Genomic DNA, 22,428 nt, shown 5'->3' on the forward strand with positions numbered 1-22,428 from the left:
CGAACTAGAAGAGGGATGCACATGGAAATAAACCGCGAGTGGAAATTCATAAATAGAGCTGTATTTGGATGCATTTCGCCGATCGAACTCATAAAGGGAGACACAACATGAACTTAATTTCGGTATGTATCACTTTCATACAGTAAGACGGAGAGATGAGCCCGCGCCTGAAATTCTGTGCCCGTCTTTGTCATGTGGCTCTCTCAATCTCAGCTAATCTCAGTAGCATGCTAGCCACTAGGAACATAAACCAGTAGTTTTGCTAGTGTCTGTAGGCTTGTAAACCTCGTTAAAGTTAGCATGCTAGCTTTAGAGGTTAGTCATTAGTGTAATTAATGCATAGGCCAGTCACAAATTAGCGTTATGTTACTGATACGCCATCTTGCATAATCCAGTATTAGTGGGTCTATGAGTGTAGTTGTAACGTATTATGGGCAACACTAAAAGGCAGCATGGCCAAAGGAGATGTCTCAACACCCAGGTTGCTCCCCAGATTAGATTATTTGCTTCTCACTTGCTCTTGTCTCATGGTTAATTGTGTAATCCTGTCAATTTAGGCCAAATGTTTCCTCGTTTATCACGAACTTTACAAATTGTGCCTTTCTAATGGATGAATGACCTGGTGCTTCAGCTTAGTTTGCTGACTAGCAGTCAAGGTCCCACCTGTGTCACACTCATTTAGTTTGCTGACTAGCAGTCAAGGTCCCACCTGTGTCACACTCATTATTAGTAGATAATGCGACAAGTATCTCGAGATCTCGGAAAAACAAACTGTTATCTCGAGATAATGACATAAATATCTCGATATCTCGATAAAACGAATAAAAGTAACTCATTATCACGGGAAAACGGCATAAATAAAGTGTATCAATATATATTCTCATTGGGCTTCCATAGGATTAGTTTATGCAGAAAGTCTGTTTTGACAGCTGTGGAGCACTTACATGTGGGCTTGCTGTTGTACCACCATAGCTTGTAAATATGGAGACATTGAGTAACCTGCACTACGGTGTTATTTTCTCCTCAGCTCCTACGGAGGTGAGCCAGGTTGCAGTGACATGGTAATGTTTATTGAATGGCACCGGACAGCTTTGGACCAGAAGAGCATCAGTGGTTTGCCAATGACTGGTGAAGACACTGGTTTGGGGGCTGTGGCCCCACCACTGGCGGGGTATTTGGGAAAAGTCAGTTGAGCTCATGTTTTCCTCTCACTGTTGTCACTTGTGCAAAGCTGCTTTATGTTTGAAACAATACTGTCACTGAGCAGTATCGGTCCGAATTGGACTTCAAAAAAAACAAAAACGGAAATCTTTGGTATCAAAAGGCGAAAGGTTTTGTTGTAGGCTTAAAGCCTGTTGTCATGTGGATCTTGAGGCTTGTCAAAGTGCTGATACATAACTGAAACTCTGTGTACTACTGCAGAATGTGTTGAAACTTACTGGTAAAATGAGAATGGTGTACTATTACTGGTTTTATATGTTTTGACACTCCCTGATACTCTGAAACTCCATGGCACATGTGCCACTCTGTCTCAAACTCCCACTCACTGACATGATATGGGGAGATCTGCTGGTCAACAATAAAAAAAAATGGTAATCATTGAAACAAAGTTAATCAACACAATTTTCAGCAGTTCTTTTTTTAATTATCTTTTTCACCTGTCCGCTCTTGTGCAAGGTTAATCAAATCATTCCAATTCCCCTTTGTCCTCTTGTTATTGTAATGCACGTGCACAAGAGTATTTAAATGTGTGATGGAAAAATTTAATCATAAAAGCTATCGACAGTGGGGAAAAAGTTAAACTGAACTAAAATGTGACATTGTTGAAAACAAATAATTTTCTTCAATACATGATGGAAAAGTGGGCAGACTACAACTGGATCTGCAGAAATACCTGAAAAACAACTCATTTTTTCTGTTTTGGTATATTTATTCAAACAGTTCATATCTTTGGTTTAAATGTGAAATTAGTGAAAAATCCAATCCTTTTTTTGTAGAGGTATGCTGAGCGGGCTACTACCCAGTCACTTCTCTAAGTGGTCTATTAATTAATTATTAACACCATGTTTGTTTTCATGTTTTCCAAAGGTTCAGGAAAGAGCTGCTTCATTGGAATATTGTCCCTGGTGTGCTTCCAAGGGCTTGACCTATGCTTTGCGCTCCTACCGCATCAACTTCCAGGAGTCCATCATCCTCTGCACAAACCCAGAGGTCAGTCCCAGTCACTGACACACACACACACACACACAGACACACACCTTAATAGCCAGTTTCATATCATTTTATGCTAAATTCGCTCTGTAACGTCCATATTTACTCTCCCTTCTGTTTCCACCCAGTGCCTCTTCCCTCTGGTCAGCCGGCCTTTGGAGGATGTCTTGGCCAACCTTGTTCCTGTGGAGCCCAGCACTGGGGGCAAAAGGAAAAACCCCCCTGCGTTCGAAAATGAAGAGCTGATTGCACCCTCACCCAAACGTCTGCGATCAAATGGAGATGACAGTCCTATGCTACAAAGTGTCACTGACACACTGAACAGCCAAGCGGAGCCTGCCGACATAAAAGCTATCAGCAATGGCCAACACCCAGCACCCAAGACAGAGGTAGACAAGCTAAACGGGCACCATAAGGATTCTGATTGTCCAGTTACAGAGACAACAGCACAGGAATCGCTACAAGATAAGACTGAGAAGGCTGCTGCTGTTCTGGAGAAGGAACCAGAGAATGCTGCTTGTACAGATGGTCTTTCCTCTCCTATGTGCTTCGCCTCAGCTAGACAGCTAGACGCACATTGCTCATCAGAGGGCTTGTTGACCACTGATGGGGGCGTGCCAGTGCTCTCTCCTCATCAGAATGCCATTGGTACCTCAGAGGTGGAGGATGAAGAACTGATTGACTCACCTGAGGCGTCCTGTGGACCCTGCAATCTGGACTCCAGCCAGTCTGGTTTTACAAACGGGGTGGTTGATCCAACCGAAATCAATACTTTGTCACCTCAGCACAGCAAGCAACCAACGAAGATGGAACAAAAAGCAAGGACTGTGGACAGCAACATGATCTCCACATGTAAGAACAAAGTAGGAATAAAGTCAGAACCTGAAGATTTGTCCCCAACCACGATAATGATGTCAGAGGAGCCAGATGAGCTTGTATCTGTCCCACCTGGGCTGTTCTGGAGGAATAAGGACAACCTGTGTTGGCTGGACGCGCTGCTTGTTGCTTTGGTGAACTGTAAGAACCTGAGGAAGTCCAAACCTAAAGACGAGCCTCAGCAGTCATCTGTCTGGCAGCTGATCACAGAATACGACGAGGCCTGTGCTGACGTCGACGCCCACCAGCAGACTGGCACAGGTGAGTAACAGATAATCTAACCTGTCAGTATAATGGTAGTTTCAGCAGATTTTGTGAAGTGTCTGTGGTGTTTTCAGTATATAGAATGGCATATGGTACATGTCACAAGTTAGTCATTTTGAATCTCTTTTTTTCCCATGTTTTTATTTTTTTTTAAATCTCTTTGCTTCTGTGTTTTATCACTGTGCAAATAAACTAAACTTAAACATCACCAAGTTTCATATCTTTTTCAGCCAGATGACTCAGATTGTAGCTTGGCACTAAATGTGTTGGCTGTAAAAGAAGTACTTACATCATTGTTTGTGGACATTTTTAGATTCCACAATTCCACTATTTACATTAATTTAATTATTTTGTGTTATTATTATAGAACATAATTCCTGCATATTTGTTCAGAATTCACTTTCATGTGAAGTGATGTGTGTTCCTCATTTGAACTTGTTTCTCTCTGTCTAGATGGGGTTGTCAGGGTGCCAAGTCATGTGCTGCAAAAGGCTAACTCAGACCTGCAGAGTCTCAGGATGTCTATCTTCAAACTGCTGCAGCCCAAGCTACACTGCAAACTGGGTAAGATCAATAACTGAAGTACAACATGCCATGAATGAACCCAGTTGATGAAAAATGATCTTGGATGCTCTAGGTTAGTGTCTGTTTAGCACTGTTTAGCCTCTCATGCAACTGAAATGACCTTGCCTGTTGGTCGACTTTCACACCCACTCAAAACAGCAGCAGCCAAAATGGGGTGTAACCAAATCTGAGTATTGTATCAGGAAATGAACAGGTAATGCATTCTAAACGGATGCATGTTCTACCTGAAGTTGATCCACAGAATGCGATTGTTCTGTTTAAAATTCATTTGATTGAACGTGACAGACGAGACACGAAAGAAAGCATTAGATGCAGTTGTTGAGCAGCACTTTATTCGTTTTCCTCCTCTTGCCCTTCTCTTTCTCTGAACCTGTTTATGTAGAGTGTGGAAAGTAGCAGGCCCACAATTTCACAGAAAAGCAGAGACAGCTCAGACTTTTCATTTGCCAGTTCTCAGAACAGCACCATGCATCGATTTAACAACAAACAAGGTTTAAGGTTAACAGTAGAAAGAGTTAAGGGCTTACTGCAATGAATTTTTTTGAGACTACAGCTTGAATATAGAATTGGAAGAATGCATACTTTCCTTTCAGGTGAGAGGGAAAGAAGCAAGGTGAGGAGGAGACAGACGAAACGCAACACAGACGGTGTCCTACACAGCTGTCATAATACATTTCTTTGCACTATATTTTTCAAACCAACAGCACTGATAGAATACCAATGTTGGCTCTGAAACCATATGCAAATTGTTCCCAGCTACTGTGAGCAAGGCAGAGATGTCTGAACTAATGCTTTTCAACACAATGCACCCTGAGCCCCTCAAGCCGCCTGTGCATGAATATTAGATTTCATATAGCCTAATGCTACTTATTTGCCAAGCAGATTACAGTGATAAAAATTTTCAGTAATATAAAGGAGTCTTCATTTCTTGTTTTGGGAAGTTAACCCTGCTAACTGTAGTCTTATACACAAAGTTGAAGGCTTCATAATGGCTTTTAAAAAGGTAGTGTATTTCAACCTTTAAATTTCAACCTTTTAGTAGTTTTCACCTTTTTTTAATTACTATTAAATGTGGTAATTGGCAACCTCAATCAAGATGTAAAAACATCACGATAACAGTTAAGCCGTAGTGTGTAGCTCTAGCAGAGATGCACAAATTGAATGTTCATCAGAGACGTGAATGAGGTTTCCAGCAACCGAGTCACAACACGAGCAGAAGTAATCACGGTATATTTTGACATTCTTTGTCATCTCATTTGCAAATCATTAAGTCCTACTGAGTGATGAGTCTTAATTGACTATCTAAGGCAACGGTTGCACTCGTCGTTTCGAAGAGACTTTTTATCATCTGGCAACACCAGGAAGCATTAAGTGACAGATGTGGACATGCAAAAATCGTATTTTGCTCACATTGTGATGGTCGCAATACAGCCACAATGCACATACATGAGATGGAGATGGGAGAGCGGGGAAAAGTAATGCAGACACAGATGTAAATAAATACAGCCAGTCGCATAATAGCCATTTTCAGGTCAAGTGTGGATACGGATGCGATCTCTTAAAATCCAATCCTTAGAATCAGATGTGAGAAATCACCTTGACATGGTTATGTGTGTATCTGTAGCCGTGACGATGCTCTAACCGCTGCTCGGTTGTGTTTCTCAGGTCAGAGGGAGACTCCGGTCTTCGCCATGCCCCTCTTGTTCATGATGGACTCTTGGGTGGAGCCTCTCTTCCAGCTCACCTTCCACTGGGAGTTTGAGTGCAGTGACTGCAAAGCTGCCACCAACCTCAGGCAAGTAACAAAATATAGTATCAACATTATACATATTTTACTTTATAAACTAAAACATTTTGTCTTGAGCCTTTTTGGAAAACTGCCTGTGTGATTTGCCTTAGTTAACAAGAACCTTGACAGTTATATGAGGTTAAAAGCTCAAGAGGAATCATGTCGGGAGCAAATACTATATCACCCTATGGCAATTGGACGAGGGCACTCTCTGCCTCAGAGATAATTTTTAAGAGAAAAAAAGCAATGAACCGTCAAAGAAAAGTTTGTGTAATTTCCTTATAATCAATGGTCCTTTCCTTCTTCTCTAAGTACATTGGCTCGGAACATTTCTCCGAAAGTGACAGTGAACAGGGAATTGTTGATTCATTATAAAGCAAATTGGAACATATAGAACTCAGGAACGCTTTGCTGCTGCCTTGTGTCCGACTAATAGAAGAATTCTCCCCAGGATAATGTGACATGGTGGCGCTTTGGCACTGTAATATCACACATAACTACAAAAATGATAATTTGTGATGTTATTAATTTGAAATTTCACATACCTAATGGCTGAGCGAGTCTACAAATTTCATGTAGGCCTAATGGTGCAAACATATACATTTTTGGGAGAACCTGGCAGCTGGGTGAGATAGATGTTTCTGATAAAGATTTCCAATGTCTGCAGAGTAGACAAACGGATCACAAATTTTTGATCAGACAGCTCACTATTTCACACTGTGCATTTGTTGAAACTGTTGCGATATACTAACTGTTAATAATTTTTACTACATGGAGTGTACAGGTGCTGGAAATTTCTACATGGCTTTAGTTTTTGATTAGTTATTTACAAGGATGGGGAAGTACTTGAATAATAAATTAAGCACTTGAAAGTACTTTTGTGAACAGTGTTACTGGCTTAATCAGAAATCGGAAATTTGATCACTGCTGCACCAGCACAAGCAATTAGTTTATGATATGAACTCAGGTGTTTCTGTCCCTCTCCACCACTCAGTTCGCTCTCCGTTGCCCCTGCTTCTGCTTTTTGTTTGCTCCTGTGTGTATCTGTACAGTGAACACAATGTCTATTTAGACAACAAGACATTATGTCACTTAAAACTTGTGCCACTCTGTATGTGAAATGACACGATGTCTTTGAGCTCTAACTGCTGTCATTGAGCCGTATCAGATGAACAGATAAAGAACTACAGCTCTTTGATAAAAATAATGAAAATATTTGGACAGATCAACCATCTGTGACCTATAATCAAATACCTTTTGATGGCACCGACTTCTAGCAGTCTGCAACCCCCTAACTTTCCTGAAGTCTTTATCTTATTGTTGAGTTTTCTTTCCAGAGTTTTTTTTACATTTCAGTGTATCTCTAAGAGGATTTCACTCTGTTTTCAAGCACACTGTTGGCTAAATGAGTATAAGTAAACAAAAGTTATCAAACCTGCCTTGAATCAACATGTTCCTGCTACAGAGCTTAAAGACAAACATTAGTAACTTCTACGGTTATTTCTCTACTTTTTTTTTTACTTCTATTGTGCAATATGTATAGAGAAACAATCCCTAAATACACATACTATTATTTGGGTTTAACATATTAACACCATATTGCCGGGGGGAAATATGATTATTACCTTAAGTTTCTTTCTCCTCCCCTCATTTGAAAATGATTAACTTTTGAAAGGCTATATGAATCCTAAATATATTTCACGCTTTCCTTTCAGGGTTGTGAAACCTCTTCCCAGTTTCACAAATATTGTGCCTGATTGGCACCCACTTCACGCAGCTCACCTCGCCCCCTGCAATCTGTGCTGTAAGAAGAATCAGACAAGGACTATGGTGCTGGAGAGGTGAGGATGAAACTGTTTATGTGCTTATTGTGTTGAGTGCATGCAAGTCTTCACCTTAACTTATTGACAGGATTTTGAATGACTACCCTTTTAAGGGATTCATCATTTTAATATTTAGATTCAGTCACTTCAGTTCATGATGGAACATATATATTGTTTTTACCTCTTTATATACAAAGCTCTAACTCCACTGGATTCTGCTGCCGGTCTTTCTTGAAAACAGCCTTCCCATGCATGGAAATGCACCAAATTTTGCACACAGGTCCAGTCCCATGTCCAGTCCGCTACAGCAATCAATAAACCTACGAACTTTAAAAACCTGAAATAGATCAGTGATGCATCTTACAGACCTCTAGTTTTCACAGTGACTCTGTCAATATGTGAAGAAGCTTTGCTTCACTGCCACCTGTAGTCAATTTTGAGTCAGTCCACTCTGTTTTTATCAAAGACTGTAAAACTAATTAAACTTAACTCCTCCTACATTTTACATGCAAATGACACCAAACATGCTACACAGCATCTTCAGACTATCCCCAGTAAACGGTCCACAGGGATGAAAATATCAAACGAGCCTACTGCATGAAAATGTTTCACTATAAATGGTACTGTAAACAACCACTGTAAATTATCTTAATAAATGTCCAATTTTCAAGAAAATAAATTGCAACATTTTCCAGTCATTGTCAATGAAGTATATACGATTTCATAATTGTTTCTCAAAAATGTAATTTTTGACAGAATTGTGAATTCTGCCCTCGTGTAAACAATTATAGTCAATGGAAAATAGCGCATCTTTAAACATCAGTGTTTTTTCTTATGGAGCATTCAGTCTTAGTAAAAAAAAAAACAACAGATATTTCTATGTTGTCTTATCTTCAAAATTGAATTTTTTTAAACTAATTTGAATTCTGCCTTTTAGGGGAGGACAGTCGTAATGGTGCGCCCTGGTGTTTGCTTTAGTCTTACTGTGAAACAGCCACTTGTTAAGTAACTAGTCAGATGACAAGTTCATGACTTGCCAATTGCAGCAGAGGTTGTGAGATTGAGTCCTGGCCTGGGTGGTGCTGAACAAACATGGTTACACCTATTTAAGCTGTGTGCTGTGCAAATTTGTAACTTCTGTTTTTGAAGATATTCTAAGGTTTTATTACTTCTTTCTCCTAACTCTTTTGCCTCTTACAATATATCAGGCTGGCCCCGTTCATTTTTTTTTTTTTTTTTTTTTTGTAGGAAAAGTGGTCTTTAAGTTTCATTCCTACTGACAGCAAAAGTCTTAAATTGACCTCAAAAATACAAGCAGATACCCTTGTATGTCGGCATAGCCTATCGCATAAGGCACACATGTCTCTAAGTCTACCAAATTTCTCTTTCTATCTGTCTACCGGCTTCATGTTTTCTGTGTAGCTAATCACAGTAATGCAAACAAAGCGTTGAAAGCTTGACGTATTTAGCCTTGCCATATTGACGTGAACCCTAGAATTTTCAATAATTGTATTGCAGCTTTACTACTTCACCCCAGCAGTGTGATTTGACTGAATCAAAAGTGAATTTCACTAAACCCATCTGAGAGGATGCTTTTGTTGTCTTGCTCTGTTTCAAGGTTCTGCATTTAACGTTTTTATTGTGATGACACTTTTTTGACATGAACAAAAGAGAAAATTTAACTTGTGTAGTCACGTTAGCCCATTTATTTGGTCCATTTTACTCTTAGAAACCAATTTCGGTCACAAAATTAAAACTTAATTATAGTTGTTAAAGGACAGGAGGTAACTCCATTCCTTGTTTGACAAACTGCCCCTTTTGCAGACTGGATCCTCTATTTTAGAGAAACCTAAGTTAATGATTATTTTGCAAAATGGGTACATAGCATTTTGGAAATTAACTATTCACATTATTTAGAGATAGTCCTACACTTTACCATCAACTTAACCAAAACTTGCTGTGTGTCTTCTCCAGAGTGCCTCCTGTGTTTGCACTGCACTTTGTTGAGGGGCTTCCTGACAGTGATGTCAGGATCTACTCCTTCAACTTCCAGGGGAAACGCTACTCGGTTTCCATGGTTATCCAGTATGACCAACATCTCAAGCACTTTGTCACCTGGATTCAGAAACCTGATGGTTGGTAGCCTATATAAAAGAGATCTCTTTTTTTTTCCCAAGATAAGTTTTTCATGTGCTGCGTGTTATGAGTGTTTTTGTATGTGTACTTTATGTAACAGTTGATGCACTCCTATTCCTTACAGGATCATGGCTGGAATTTGACGACTTGAAACATCCACACTGTGCCACCCATGTAAAGCTGCCGGTTCCTGCTCAGGACATCCACATCGTCTTCTGGGAGATGGAAGACGACAACGAGCCAAGTGCTTGTTCTCCCTCGACCACGGTTACGGAATCTCCCCCATCCAAAAATGAGATGAACCACAGTCTTTCAGACAAAGACTTCATGGCAGATGAACTGCTGGCTCAGTCTCCAGACCAGTCCCTTCTCATCTCACAAAATGACACTGACATTGTCTGTGCTCTCACAGTATCTGGCGACAGCAGCAACATCATGGACACGACAGTAACGGCAGGCGTGGATACATCCATAGGCTCTACGACGATGCTCGACACCTTTGAGGGCCTTACCCACAACGACATTGTTACACTCACGCTGGTGGAGGTCAAAGACTCAGAAGTGAGGCCTTTGAATGACAATGACCAAACTCCTGATACCAGTCTTTCCAGCAGGAATGAAATTGTAGACTCTTCCCCTACTCCAGATAGCTCCTCCGCTGTAATATCCAGCGAAATGCCTCATGGCCCTGCCGTGCAGCTCCTCTCGACCCCCAACACATCCGACCCTGAAACTGTAGATGACTCATCCAGCGATCCTACATTTGTGCCTCATTCCAGGAGAGGAAGAGGTCGAGGCAAAGCCAAAGGCAAAAACCAAAGCAGACAAAAAGGGAAAAAGGCAGTGTTGGCAAAAGCAGCCCCAGCTACTTCACCGAGTGCATCATCCGAGCACTCGGAAATAATCCTTCCCACACAGGTGGCTTCTACTGCTCAGGATGATGACGCACCACCTGTTGAAACTACACAACAAGCCTCTCCTGAGTCTTCTACCGAAACCTCGCCACCGCCGATCTCTCAGAGGAGTCCCAAGCTGCCGCCATCACTGGACCAGAACGCCCGCTGGTCTTACCTGCTCAGCAGACACCCCCTAACCAAAGCTCACTCGTCCATTGCTAAACTCCCTCCCACCCGTACACCCACCTCAATCACACAAGTAAAGCCCACCATCCCTAGCCACTCTACGCCCAAACCAGTGAGAAGACAGCAGACCCCTGTGGGATACTTCCCCAAACCACCGCTCAGGAGAGAGGACAGTGAGGCCCTGCCGCTGAAAGCTGCAGAAATGTATGGTGCATTCAGTGCAAAGACCTCAAACACCTCAACTCCTCCTCAAACCCCTGTTCCATCCCCGTTGCCCTTTCAAAAAACAACTCCTATGGCCCTCCACGATGGCAAGCCAAAGGTGTTTCAACCTGTTGCCCCCATCCCCCAGAAATCCCTAATGACCACTACAGTGGTGTCTGACACAGCAATTCCTCCTCGTGGAGCGATGGGGCTCCCTAAAATATCCCCCTCCGAGAAACGTGGCAGCCAGTTAATGAAGGTTCCTCCTAGTCTCAACGAGACTGACGCCCTCAGGTACAAGCTCTTCAAGAAACTGAAGGCAAAGAAGAAGAAGCTTGCGAAGCTAAACCAACTGTTGGGTGACCAGGGGGGAGCTGGAGGGAAGGCCAGCCTCAGACCGGACAGCACTGACCTGAGCTCCCCCCACACCGTTACCTCCAGTACCTACGACGCCTCCACTTGTGGCGAGTTCTTCGCTGACTTGATTTCACCAGCAACAACAGCCAGCAACCTATCGCCAGACAGCACTGGCCTCCTAGAGATGCTTACCACTGGACAAGATGGAGGTAACCCCTTGGACTATGGGGGGAATGCTATTGGTGGGGCGTCACAGGTGAACACTGTTGCGGACGGGGGGGCCTTCACGACCAACAGTGACAACTTCCTGGAGGAGTTTCTCTCTGGCGCTGCCGCTCAGCAACAGACTGAGATGGAGACTGAAGCACTAAGTGCACTCGACCTTTTCTTTTAGCCTGTGGGGTGGGCGTTGTCTGCAAGCTGCAAGCACAGATGACATATTAACCTTGCTGCTATGAGGAAATTATGCAAAATTGACCATAGTTTATAACAAAGAAGCTACACTTCATCTTTCAGTCAGATGTGCCGGGCCTAAGTGGCACAGCTCCTCTTAAAGATGCAGTTTGAAAGTTTAAAGTAGTGAATTATCTCTATGTATTCATGTTACCATTAACTTGGAGGGATCCAACTCGTAAATGTCTTTTTCTGAGAGACGTGGTGGATTTGGTCGTGCAATTTGTGTGAAGCTAGTTAGCTGAGCCAGAAGACAATCATTTGGTAGCTAGCAACAGTGTTGGAGATGGCATATCTAAAGAAAGACTAGTCTACTGGAGTTGTCACTTAGCAAGAAACTTGTGAACTGCATCTTTAAGTTAACTGTTTATGTAATGGGCTAGTTTGGCACTTTTGTATGTCATTAATGGGTTGTTTGAGCCCATCATGTTTAAGGTGATAACAGTTTGCGTTGAGTTTTCTTTGTTTTTAGAAATTACTTGAATTCTCTGAATGAAATTCTAAAAAAAATGATGTAGGATTTTTTTTTAGTGTCATTAAATAAATAATTTGAATGTGTATATATTTTTTGTTTGTTTGTTTTGTACAAAATGTGAGAATGATTGTCATTGTTATAAAGCACAACTTATGTGAATATGTATGTAGTTTCTTTTGCAAACATGTTCACCTACCATCAGCCATACATCTGTGTAGATCAATTTGACTGAAGTCAGAGAAAATTACTCCAGTACCTAGATATATTTGAGTGACGATCATTAAGATTTTGTGCATGTTCCAAAGTCTTCCCACCAAAAGTTAATGTATTGATTAGCCCTTCTGGTTCTGGTGGTTCCTTCTTTTAGCTCATATCAACAAAGACATAGCGTCAGTTATGGCAGTTAAAGCCAAGAATATTTGTAGCATTGTAAATGCAACATGGTAATCATGTCTAAAACTTGGATAAGTTAAGGTGAAAAAAAAAAAAAGTACAGTTGCAAGTAGTTACACCACTTGTATTCAGTTTCAGTCAAAACACCAAAGTCAAAACACCATGTAGTCCTATGATTCAGCATCATTTCTATATTGAGTCTACTACAGATCAAAGCATATTTTAGTGGCAACAAATTTGCATTGACTATTTCAGGATACATCATCCATCCATCTTCTTGACAGCAGCCAGAAGACAACTTGACAATGATCAGGTTGCAGAAATTAGTCCAAGATGCTTTTCAAAAATGTAATCTGAGTAGTTGGTTTTGGCAGGATTACAGTTACATTTCAGAATACTAATTGAATTATTGATATTAATTTTCCAAGAGTTCATATTCTGAAAATGCATGTCATAGATGACAGCTTAAAACACTTGATTTCATCATCTGCAGCACTGGTAGCCATGTTGGGAAACGGTAAAACACCTCTTGAGATGGCTTAGAAGATGAGTGAAAGGTAAGATGAATAAGGCTTGCATTCACCTCCGTTAGCTGCACTGACCTTAACACAATTTAATTTAAAAAATCAAGCGAAGAAGTCTTTTTTTTCCTGCTCAATGAGTTTTGAACTCTCAGAGGGTTAAAAGAAACCGGTGACCATTTTCATGTAGCTTTATTCAATACCTGCAGTTCTTAAAGTGTGCATGGTTAGAATGGATAGAGTTCAAATTCACACTGATTCTTTGAACCATCTCAGATAGGGCAATATGATGAACAGAGGCTTGAATTTCCCTTGTCCTTGACAGTTAATAACATAGCTTTGTAACCCAACAGGAAATCTTGTGAAATTGGGGGAGAATGAATGAATAAAAGAAAAAAATGTTGAAAATTCCCTTTCACTTCCTTCTCTCATGGTTTAGCCAGCACAAAATGAAGCCTAACTAAAATCATTTCCAGAATAATTGCACATCTACGGTGTTGCTATGGAGCTGCAAGGTGCTGTTTGTTTTTCACAGGCAGGTGAAAGACTTGAACCAGGCAAGAAAAAGACAGGAATTGTTGCCTTTTTAATCAGGGGGAAATTCATATAGGCCTATGTGTGATTTCTCTTAATTCTCTCTCATTTTCTCTTGTTTCTCAAATAGAAAACTGTAATATAGTCACATGTAATCATAGGTTGTGCACTGGTTCCCAAAGTGGGGTCCTTGATGTTTTTGGGGAGTCCACAGGAAAGTGAGGAATAGTTCATTATTTCACTCAACAGCAGTGAGGACAATGAGAGAATATAAGAATGACAGTTTACTTGTCACTGCTATCTCCTAATCTTGGGGGTAGAAAAATTGCAAAACTGTACTAAACCCAACAACAAAATGATTTTCAAATATGGGGGGGGGGGGCTCATCAGTGGCCCTTGGCATGACAGGCAGTTGGGCATCATGATGCAGCCTATAAACCCTGTGTAGAAGTGTTGACGCGACACCTAGCGGCCGTTTCCTGGCAGTGCGCACCATTTCACTCTCGTGCAGATCCGGTTACGGTTGTTGCTGTTTTGCCTTTATAACGTCGCCTTAACAGACGAGGCACAGACAGTTTAGTGCATCATTAATTAACCCGAAAAAGAACAAAAATACAAGTTCCCATACCGGGAGTCGAACCCGGGCCGCCTGGGTGAAAACCAGGAATCCTAACCGCTAGACCATATGGGACTTGGCGTCGACTTCCGTCATCACGGCTTTTAAAGGAGAAGCTCCGCGGAAGTAAAGCTGTAAGTGAAATACTCGTATATCTGCCTGAAAACAGGGGATCTGTCACGTCTTCACAAATAGACAAAATAGATTTTGTCCCCAAGGACCCCCATAATATGGAAAGACTATCAGCTCACTGTCTTATACACTGAATGTACAACATAGGGACACATTCCTGTTACTGAGTTTCAGCGCCTTTTGCACAATCCACATCTCAAAAGCTTAAAAATCCTTCTCGTCTGCTTCTCTTTATCTCCTCGTTTGTGATTGGTATAGATTTAATAAGGGAAATCAATAAGGGATAAAGGCTTTTACCTGAAATCACCTCATCAGTCATGAAAAGAGTATTATGTGCATTCAGTGCTGTCTAATAATTTCTGGTGAATTAAATTATAGTGAAATTAAATTATTCCTTAGTAGGACAGGTGATCTTTGGATATAGGTATAACTGAATAGTCAGAGTCAGAATATACCAATCAATGCTTGGGAACTGTAAAGATCCAGTCATAACCACTAGATCCCTGGCCTTGCTTTGAACTTTTTTTTTTTACAGGGATCTACTGGTTTTGACTTGATCTTAATGTATATCTACAAAGACTTCCCATGCCATGCATTGACCTCTTCGGACTAAACTATTCCTTGTTTTGCAGGGGACCCACACAACCTCCGGGACCCCTGCTACATGTGAAGCTGAGAATGAAGAGCACCTTTAACTAATACTCTGTAATGTAAATTAACCTATGTCGGCCAAGCATGAAACTCTGTATGTGTGTGTGTGTGCATGTTTGTACCATCTGACAAGTGCAATCTCACACAGACACACACACACACACACACACACACACACATTGAGGAAGTGATGGACAGCTCGCGCACCCCCACCTCTGTATTTTTTATTAAGCCACAACACAATTTACATAAAGAGGAAACCACAAAGGAGTGTGTATGTGGGAGTGAGAGGTAATGGGGAGTGTATAGCGCCAGGGAGGGACAGACCAACTTTCTCCTCTCCAAGAAACATATATCCACCGTTTTGGACCTGAAAGAGAAGCCCATCCTCCTCATTCTCCTCCTTGAACTACAGAGAGATCATGGACTATGTGGTGGAAAACATTTACCTGCTAGTCATCGTCACCCTCATCAGTGTCCTTCAGAATGGTGAGAAAAAGCAAGAAACAATATCTGTTACTAAGAATATTTGTCAGTCAATCATATGTTTTTGTTGCTTTGAATCTCTAAGAAAGCTCTAAGAAATTCTGTACAATTCTGACGACATTACTGATGATTTCACTGCTTTTTATTTGTTTCTGGGTTTAAAGCATTCTTTGCCCAGAAGGTAGAGAAGGAAGGCAAGGCCCATAACGCCCATGCGTCTGCTTTTGAACGAGTGTCTTGTGCCAAGTAAGTGTGAATTCTCCACTTGTTGCTCAACACATACACAGCTAACAGCCTAATACCTTTGTTTATTCCCATTCTCAAGTGTGTTATGTTTCTCAGTGACCTGCCAACTGAAACATCTGCACCACTAAAATAATGAATGCTGTGTGTCATTTTTGTTGACTAGTCTTATATTTGCATACGACACATGCAAACTTTTTACTTGGCTTTGCATACCTCCCCAGTATCAGTTCCATCTAGAGGCAATGTTCAGTTGCCTGAACACTCCCAGCCAGGTAGAAAGTTATGCTACAGTACAAAGTGACACCAGCCACCAGCAAAATGGTGTTGATTCTACCAGCCAAAAAAAAAAGCTGGTAAAAGCTGCTTAGCTGGTAAAACAGTGAAAATGGCTGACAAATTTGGCAATCTATCAGCCAATCCGGAGGTCACAAGTGCTTCTGTGTCACTTGTAGCATACATGCCAACTGTTTGCTTAAGTGTCAAAGCTTTGACTTCTCTGCTCAGTACACAAACACTTGGGGTATAAATGTTCACCATATAAAATGTAAATCCACCTCATCACTTAGATTCCAGAAGTATGCAGTATTGCTTTGATTAAGTGTGCTTTGACTAATGAGCTAAAGCTAGAAATGTAAATATAAAATTATTTATACTATATTTCAGTTGATATGTAGACACCTACATACATAGTATATGTATTACATGTATAGTATATTAGTGTAATTCACTATGTAATACACTATGTAATACACTAATATACTATACATGTATTACATAGTGTATCTTTGAGCTTGCTATTAAGCCCCTATTATACAGACAAACCACAGTTCAGTGTGTGTGGGGCCTTGAGGGCTTCATCTCTTTGTCCATGAACACGACACCAACGTTCTTCCTGTTTTTAAGACAAAATAATTGAGCCACATCCTGTCTTGTAGATAATATCAGGGTTTCAAAGACATGACAACTTATAGCCTCAGAAACATGATGCAAACATTTGGTGGAATTTGAAGAAATGCCTGTAGGTGTGTGTGACATTATATCCCTCTTGTTCATTTCACATCATTTGCATTATAATTATGTCTATTTTTAGAGTATAATGAGCTCAGCTATCAAGTTCTCACACTCATGCTCTCAAAATAAAAAAAGTATGGTGAGTTTAGGGACTGATATGTGGTTTTGGGCAGTTTTGGACAGAGACAAGTACTAGCAGTCCTCTTAAAAAGTGTGGCGGGGACGGTTCCTGAATGACTGTCTCCATGGGAAGTGGTTTGAGGGACGCGGCTCTGTGCAACATACTGTACCGATTAGTGCAACAACCGGCTAGTGCTGACGAGAGCCGGCTCAGATTTTCCTGGCTTCCCATTTCAACATTAACTTACTCCTCCAGTGCTCAGAAGTAACACTGCACTTTGTAGCTCATGCATTGTTTTACTGTAATGATGGTCTTTATCTTTATGGCTGCTTCTGCACTACAGTTTCAAAACATGACCTAATAGACACGGAGCAAGGGCTTGGCATCAATCATGTCAGTCTGAAAGAGATCTGGGATTGCTTCATGGCTGCTTCTCGTTGCACATAACTTCCTTGAGATGAAGTAATCGTGGTTCTTGTTTGCGCTTCTCTCAGTCGTAACTGCATGGACGCCTATCCCACCTTCCTGGCAGTGATGTGGTGTGCTGGTCTGTGCCTCAGGCAAGGTAATCATTAATCAGACAACTGATAGAGTCATACTTTGGTGCTGTAAATAGCACCCACCCACACAATACCAATAGAGACGGTGAAAAGAGCATTTTTCCCTAGATCTCCTTTTTTGGCCAGAAATGATTCCTTTACATTTGTTTGAGAAAGAATAATTAAAAAAGAAAGGGCAACTGCACCAAGTCAAATAAGTAACACTTAAGTAAGGAACTGGCCACATACTGTATATGTATATTGTTCTACTCTTATATACATTGTCTATATTTATTTTTATGACCTCTCTTTTCTGGTTGTTTTATTCCATTGTGTTTTTATCTGTGCTGTGAAGCACTTTGAGTTGCATTTGCTTGCATGAAATGTGCTATACAAATAAAGTCTGATAGATTGATTGATTGATATAGAGGTTATATATAGGTTTCATAGGGTGATGCTTGTCTCTGTCATGTTTGAAGCTCCTGCTGCCTTCGCTGGGATCGTCTACCTTGTGGTCAGGCAGAAGTACTTTGTTGGCTACATGGGACAAACCTCTCAAAGGTAAATTTAAGGCCTAAGTTCTGTGTGTATTCAGACGTGATCGAGGTCTTACTTGTGTTTGTTTCTGTGCAGCACTCCAGGCTTCCTGTTTGGGAAGCGCGTCCTGTTCTTCCTGCTCCTGATGTGCATTGTGGGTATCTTCAACTACCTGCTGACGCGCTACCTTGGCAGCGACTATAAAGAATACGTCGACACCATCACCAACGCCGCATCTGCTCTCCTCCTCATCCCTTAGACCTGAGTGTGTCGAACGGCAGCCGCTGCATTTCCCCACATTTTTCTTTTACTTGATGAAAATGGTTGAGTTCAGAATTGGTATTCATTTTTTTTTTTTTAAAAGAGCATTTATTTGAGTTGGGTAAAAAATAAAATTTCTGATAAGTGCACATTGATTCATTGATTGTCTGCAAGCATTTGATTCTACAATAGGTCAGATTTGTCACCCTTAACCCCCCATACAACAGTAAATCAAGTGAATGTACATTTATTTCCTTTCCACCTTAAATAACCCTAACCCTTTTTAGACACATAACACATAACTTGCCTAAATATACTTCAATATAGGCATCATTCTTATTATGAGAAATATCTTGGTCAGTGCTTAGGGTTTCCATCTGGACCCCAAAGCAACTATAAGGTGGTTCCTGCGGTCCTTTTAAGGTGGGTTGATCTGACACATGGGTCCTTCCACTGCTGGCAGGTTGATGGTTATCATGAAGGACCGTTAGTGTATTGATCAAGAAGCTCCTCTTCAAGTTTTCTCGTGGAAGCAGACATGGATTCCACCAGAAACACAGCGGCTACACTCTTTTGCCTTTTGCCTCGCTCCGCATTGCACTGGTGGCTCACGTCAGCCTCAGCTTTCATGGTTAAGAGATGCGAAAAGAGATGAGTTAGAAGTAGCCACGCACACAGACACACACAGCAAAATGTGAATAACAACAATAGTAAGCATCATCATCTAGAGATATTTACCTTAAATTTCCGTTTGCTGAAGCCAAACCAGTGTGGGAAGTCAAAGAGGGCATCAGAATAGTACTTCAGGGTAAAGGAGGCGTCTCTCCATACAGGTTTGACGCTCCCTCTGTCTGTTTGTATATGGAAGTTTGTTCCGGCCCAGGTCTGCAATGCCTCGGTCAAGTCAATCTGGCACAAGGAAAAGTCACGTTCAGCACGACTATCTGGATAGATTACCATGAGTCATATTACAACAACTCATCACAAAATAAAATGAGCTCATTGTGTTTAAGAAGCATAATCTCCGCAAAAGAATAGTCCAAGGCAGGCTTCTTTGTTGCAAGCCCATACACTACCAGTCAAAAGTATGTTTTTCATTATTTTAAAGCCATTTTGATCTAAAGGTTTATGCTTAAATGCTTGAAATGTGTTTCTTAGACAAATATAAACAGTGAAGTTGATGCCTGTGTATGAATTTCTTTCCAAAGCCTTTGCCTCTCCATCAAGGCAAAGGGCGGCTACTTTAAAGAATCTAAAATATAAGATAGTTTTGGGTCACTGCATAATTGCATTTGTGTTATTTCACAGTTTTGATGTCTTTACTATTATTCTAAAATGTGACTTTTGACTGGTAGTATATATTATGCCCTGATTAAACAAGTAGGCGTAGCCCATATTAAAGGCTTTTTAACCTTAGCAAACCTTAGTGTGCCTTAGTGTGCCTTGGACTATTCTTTTGAGGTGATCAGCCTTCTTAAACACAAACAATGAGCTTCATCACAAAAATAACTCCAGGAATGCATTGAACAACACACACGGATGACAAATAACAGCGTTAGAGTATCCGAGGGTGGATTTTTCCTTTAAAGCGCTTAACAAACAAAACGAACTGGACACAGCTGAGTCCTTACATCCACTCTGTAGCTTTCCCCAGCGACAGAGGAGATGGTCCAGTCCAGCCCTCTCTCCATCTCCCACCTGACGAGGGGGTCGCTCCCCTCAATGGACACCACATACTGCTTCAACACTGATGGAGAGATGAGGATAATGAGGGGACAAAAAGGAGAGAGGGAGAGAGAGAGAGAGAGAGAGAGAGAGAGAGAGAGAGAGTGATGATGTGAGATGTTGTCAGGTGGTTTAAGCACTGTGGTTCCTTTGTTATTCCTCTACTCCACCCAGTGCAAAAATCCCTACACTGGAAACCAACATGAGTCACCCATACCAGTCTGCTGCCACCAACAGCCTGTGACCTACTTAAATACACAAATAACTACACATCATTTCAGGAAAAAAAACTTTAGTGTGGGCTGCTAGTATGGAACAACACGTGTCTCCAGTGTATCCAAATTATACAGTGCTTCCAATAAATGTCACCTCCGTGCACAAATATGTTTGCTCTTTATTCTTGGTATATTTTTTTTTACATATATCTCTAAATGTATTCTGATGGTGTGTTTTTATTACAGTATGCGTACAGAGGAAAAGTTACCTTTCGGCTCTTTTGCTGCCTTTTTGTCAGTGAAGAGTTTTCTTCGCAGGCAGACATCAGCAGATAAATCCTCTTGGACAGCAGACTCTTTCTGACGCGTGTATACTCCCATAAATTACTCATTTTAACGTTTCTGTTTTGGGAAAAAAAAGTAATTGCAAGTCAGTCAGACAGCTCCATAAAACTGGGCATACAAATATTAGAGTGTGAGGAGTGTGTGTGTGTAAACATGTCCCATCCCATGCAGTCCTCTTTCCTCTTTCCTTACCGTCCCAGCGAGTTGTGGAAAGCCACTGTCCCCCTGCAGGAGTGGAAGTCATCGATGAGCACCAGACTCTCCTCCGGGTCGCTCTGGACTCGGCAGCCCGAGCCGAGAGCCTCCACCGAGAAACCGGCCGGCGGGTTCCTCAAGAACTGCTCGAGCTCCGTCACGCTCATCTTACTGTCGGACACTTTGTTTATCGTCATGGTTTCACGCTTTCCTCCGCCGCTGCTGCAGCTGTTTGTTGGCGTGTGTCCCACTCCCGGCTCTGCAGCTCAGTTTTTCCTAACTTCATAACAGTGTCAAGTTAACCAGATTTAGAATGTACAACGTCCGGTCAATGTTTTTCAAACTAAAAGCCTTTTTTTAAAGGAATGTACCTTTCCTGGAGAAATACAAAGTACTGTACCAAAGAGTATACTAAAGACTATATTTAAGGAAATCTGTGACAAATTAAAAGAAAATGTATATTTGAAACAGATGTTCTGGACGTCCTCAATACGTAATTATTTCCCCCCAAAAGTGACAAATATTGTGCTTTTATTTTGAAGGCAAAACTACTTATTTCCAGTCTAATTCTAGGCGTTTCAGAGCCTGGCTAGAATGACACACTTCCATGAACACACAGCTCTTCCATTTGTTGAATCCTCACGTGACAGAAAAAAGTAGGCCTATGCTGCCTTCCAGCACTGTCAGAAAGATTAATTACGACTTCAGTAAACGTGAACGACCCAACAAAGTGGTACGACTGGAAAAGTGGGATTTTTCTATGACACCCGAACTGCTGAAATGTGGGGCATCCTGGAGGCTCAGTTGGCTGAGGCGGATTCCTTGTCTATCCACAATGCCCTGGCTTTGAACCTTTGTTGCCTGGGACCTAGTTACATGTCATCCCCCTCTCTCCCATGTTTACTGTCTCTCTCTACTGTAAACCGTCCCATGAATAAAAACAAATTACAAGAAAAAAAGTTGCAGAGATGTAATGTATATGAGGTGGAGAGCATGGGGGTCATGTCAACAACTGATAGTAAATGTGATGTATTTAATTATGTTGTTATATGGCTCTTTGTAACTAATTAGTAGCCTACTGTTGCGTGTTTGCCTTCACTATCTGCTGAACTTTTATTGCCTAAATATTTGTTTTTAAAAAATCAATTAGGCTACATTACATATTTTCTCTTCCTCATTCTGCCACTGCAGCACAAAGTAACTCTGTGCTGTTTGATTTCTAAAATATAATAATTTCTTGTTACTGGACCCATTTCCCTATTAGTTATTGGTTCATAGGACTTCTGAAGCTGGAATGTAGGATCTTATGAGGAGCACTTGAATGCAGCAGTTGGCTTACTCTTTGGAAACTGCAGCAGGCCTATACTTCACTGAAGCAGGCAGAACCTTGGACTCAAAAGGAAAAATACAACAACACCCAATTTCAGACATGTGACTCACCTGAGCACCCTGTGGTGCAATCCTGGCATTAATATAATGTGTATTTGTGTTTCGTATCAGCAAACTAGTTGGTATACTGCCAACTGGATCCATGCAGATCATTTGCTTCAAATGTTGGGCCAAAGTTCATATCAGAGGAAAGAAAGAAAGAAAGTTAATTTATTTATATAGCCTTTCATCACGAGCATATCTCAAATGACTTTAA

General features: G+C 41.1%; 3 protein-coding genes and 1 non-coding gene across 4 annotated transcripts; 2 read left to right on the forward strand and 2 right to left on the reverse strand.

The window, feature by feature from the left end:
* uspl1 (ubiquitin specific peptidase like 1) lies at positions 1 to 12,340 on the forward strand. The gene is made up of 9 exons (XM_071911794.2): positions 1 to 122; positions 1,028 to 1,184; positions 2,089 to 2,211; positions 2,340 to 3,348; positions 3,805 to 3,915; positions 5,602 to 5,731; positions 7,441 to 7,566; positions 9,523 to 9,683; positions 9,809 to 12,340. The coding sequence occupies exons 2-9, from the start codon at positions 1,059 to 1,061 to the stop codon at positions 11,719 to 11,721; spliced, it is 3,699 nt and encodes a 1,232-aa protein (XP_071767895.2). The 5' UTR covers positions 1 to 122; positions 1,028 to 1,058; the 3' UTR covers positions 11,722 to 12,340.
* Positions 12,341 to 14,322: 1,982 nt separating this feature from the next.
* On the reverse strand, positions 14,323 to 14,394 carry trnae-uuc (transfer RNA glutamic acid (anticodon UUC)). The gene has a single exon. It is a non-coding gene; the product is annotated as a tRNA-Glu (tRNA).
* A 985-nt stretch (positions 14,395 to 15,379) lies between these two features.
* Positions 15,380 to 18,452, forward strand: alox5ap (arachidonate 5-lipoxygenase-activating protein). The gene is made up of 5 exons (XM_071911811.2): positions 15,380 to 15,591; positions 15,753 to 15,834; positions 17,461 to 17,531; positions 17,985 to 18,066; positions 18,139 to 18,452. Exons 1-5 carry the CDS (start codon positions 15,525 to 15,527, stop codon positions 18,299 to 18,301), a joined length of 465 nt encoding a protein of 154 aa, XP_071767912.1. The 5' UTR covers positions 15,380 to 15,524; the 3' UTR covers positions 18,302 to 18,452.
* On the reverse strand, positions 18,421 to 21,060 carry medag (mesenteric estrogen dependent adipogenesis). The gene is made up of 5 exons (XM_071911795.2): positions 20,781 to 21,060; positions 20,513 to 20,645; positions 19,935 to 20,050; positions 19,042 to 19,212; positions 18,421 to 18,926 (listed from the first exon to the last, which is right to left on the reverse strand). The coding sequence occupies exons 1-3, from the start codon at positions 20,978 to 20,980 to the stop codon at positions 20,045 to 20,047; spliced, it is 339 nt and encodes a 112-aa protein (XP_071767896.2). The 5' UTR covers positions 20,981 to 21,060; the 3' UTR covers positions 18,421 to 18,926; positions 19,042 to 19,212; positions 19,935 to 20,044.
* Positions 21,061 to 22,428: the final 1,368 nt, after the last annotated feature.

This window comes from Centroberyx gerrardi, chromosome 11 (genome assembly GCF_048128805.1).
Source record: "Centroberyx gerrardi isolate f3 chromosome 11, fCenGer3.hap1.cur.20231027, whole genome shotgun sequence".
Classification (NCBI taxonomy): Eukaryota; Metazoa; Chordata; class Actinopteri; order Beryciformes; family Berycidae; genus Centroberyx; species Centroberyx gerrardi.